Below are 2,537 nucleotides of genomic sequence, written 5' to 3'. Positions count from 1 at the left end.
GGATCCTATGGGAAGCAGGAGGATCCAATGGGAAGCAGGAGGATCCAATGGGAAGCAGGAGGATCCCGTGGGGTGCAGGAGGATCCCATGGGGTGCAGGAGGATCCAATGGGAAGCGGGAGGATCCAATGGGAAGCAGGAGGATCCAATGGGGTGCAGGAGGATCCAATGGGATGCAGGAGCATCCCATGGGAAGCAGGAGGATCCCGTGGGATGCAGGAGGATCCCATGGGAAGCAGGAGGATCCAATGGGAAGCAGGAGCATCCCGTAGGATGCAGGAGGATCCCATGGGATACAGGAGGATCCAATGGGAAGCAGGAGGATCCAATGGGGAGCAGGAGCATCCCGTGGGAAGCAGGAGCATCCCGTAGGATGCAGGAGGATCCAATGGGAAGCAGGAGCATCCCGTGGGAAGCAGGAGCATCCCGTAGGATGCAGGAGCATCCCTGAGGCCCCCGTTGCCCCGCAGGCCCTGGATTACTGCCACAGCATGGGCGTGATGCACCGCGACGTGAAGCCCCACAACGTGATGATCGACCACGAGCACCGGAAGGTGGGAGCCTGCCGCCATTCCCGAGCCTTGGAATACGCCCTGGGAGCAGGGAATGCGCTGGGCTGGACGGGATCCGGAGCTGGAGGAGCCCTTTAGGGCCATGGGGGTCCCAGCTGGTGGGGGGGAATTCCATGGGAGCATCCCTTAAATCCCCATGGGTTTCCCTCTTCCCGATGGGAATTCCATGGGAGCATCCCTTAAATCCCCATGGATTTCCCTCTTCCCAATGGGAATTCCATGGGAGCATCCCTTAAATCCCCATGGATTTCCCTCTTCCCAATGGGAATTCCATGGGAGCATCCCTTAAATCCCCATGGATTTCCCTCTTCCCAGTGGGAATTCCATGGGAGCATCCCTTAAATCCCTATGGATTTCCCTCTTCCCAATGGGAATTCCATGGGAGCATCCCTTAAATCCCCATGGATTTCCCTCTTCCCAGTGGGAATTCCATGGGAGCAGCCCTTAAATCCCCATGGGTTTCCCTCTTCCCAATGGGAATTCCATGGGAGCAGCCCTTAAATCCCCATGGGTTTCCCTCTTCCCAATGGGAATTCCATGGGAGCAGCCCTTAAATCCCCATGGGTTTCCCTCTTCCCAATGGGAATTCCATGGGAGCAGCCCTTAAAGCACCCCCTGCATCCCTTAAATCCCCATGGATTTCCCTCTTTCCAATGGGAATTCCATGGGAGCATCAAAGCACCCCCTGCATCCAGTAAATCCCTATGGATTTCCCTCTTCCCAATGGGAATTCCATGGGAGCATCCCTTAAATCCCCATGGATTTCCCTCTTCCCAGTGGGAATTCCATGGGAGCATCCCTTAAATCCCCATGGATTTCCCTCTTCCCGATGGGAATTCCATGGGAGCATCCCTTAAATCCCCATGGATTTCCCTCTTCCCGATGGGAATTCCATGGGAGCATCCCTTAAATCCCCATGGATTTCCCTCTTCCCGATGGGAATTCCATGGGAGCATCCCTTAAATCCCCATGGATTTCCCTCTTCCCGATGGGAATTCCATGGGAGCATCCCTTAAATCCCCATGGATTTCCCTCTTCCCAATGGGAATTCCATGGGAGCATCCCTTAAATCCCCATGGATTTCCCTCTTCCCAATGGAAATTCCATAGAAGCATCCCTTAAATCCCCATGGATTTCCCTCTTCCCAGTGGGAATTCCATGGGAGCATCCCTTAAATCCCCATGGATTTCCCTCTTCCCAATGGGAATTCCATGGGAGCATCCCTTAAATCCCCATGGATTTCTCTCTTCCCAATGGGAATTCCATGGGAGCATCCCTTAAATCCCCATGGGTTTCCCTCTTCCCAGTGGGAATTCCATGGGAGCATCCCTTAAATCCCCATGGATTTCCCTCTTCCCAATGGGAATTCCATGGGAGCATCCCTTAAATCCTCATGGATTTCCCTCTTCCCAATGGGAATTCCATGGGAGCATCGAAGCACCCCCTGCATCCCTTAAATCCCCATGGATTTCCCTCTTCCCAGTGGGAATTCCATGGGAGCATCCCTTAAATCCCCATGGATTTCCCTCTTCCCAGTGGGAATTCCATGGGAGCATCCCTTAAATCCCTATGGATTTCCCTCTTCCCAGTGGGAATTCCATGGGAGCATCCCTTAAATCCCTATGGATTTCCCTCTTCCCAGTGGGAATTCCATGGGAGCATCCCTTAAATCCCTATGGATTTCCCTCTTCCCAATGGGAATTCCATGGGAGCATCCCTTAAATCCCCATGGATTTCCCTCTTCCCAATGGGCCCAAGCTCCTCCCATATTCCCAAAGGACCTCGACCTTTGAGGCCTTCCTTGGGATGGGATGGGATGGATGGGATGGGATGGATGGGATGGGATGGGATGGATGGGATGGGATGGATGGGATGGGATGGATGGGATGGGATGGATGGGATGGGATGGATGGGATGGGATGGGATGGATGGGATGGATGGGATGGGATGGATGGGATGGGATGGA

The 2,537-nt window shown here is 54.0% G+C and overlaps 1 protein-coding gene across 1 annotated transcript in view; it reads left to right on the top strand.

The window, feature by feature from the left end:
• Window positions 1–456: 456 nt before the first annotated feature.
• LOC134156090 (casein kinase II subunit alpha-like) overlaps window positions 457–2,537 on the top strand; it is a gene marked incomplete at its 3' end in the record, with an annotated part of 19,986 nt that continues 17,905 nt past the window's right edge. The window contains 1 exon segment of the mRNA XM_062603874.1: window positions 457–553. Coding sequence (XP_062459858.1) covers window positions 491–553 — 63 coding nt within the window.

This window comes from Pezoporus occidentalis, unplaced genomic scaffold (assembly GCF_034315485.1).
Source record: "Pezoporus occidentalis ecotype Australia unplaced genomic scaffold, CSIRO_AGI_Poc_V1 ctg817, whole genome shotgun sequence".
Taxonomy (NCBI): Eukaryota; Metazoa; Chordata; class Aves; order Psittaciformes; family Psittacidae; genus Pezoporus; species Pezoporus occidentalis.
This window is presented reverse-complemented; position numbering and strand designations above follow the sequence as displayed.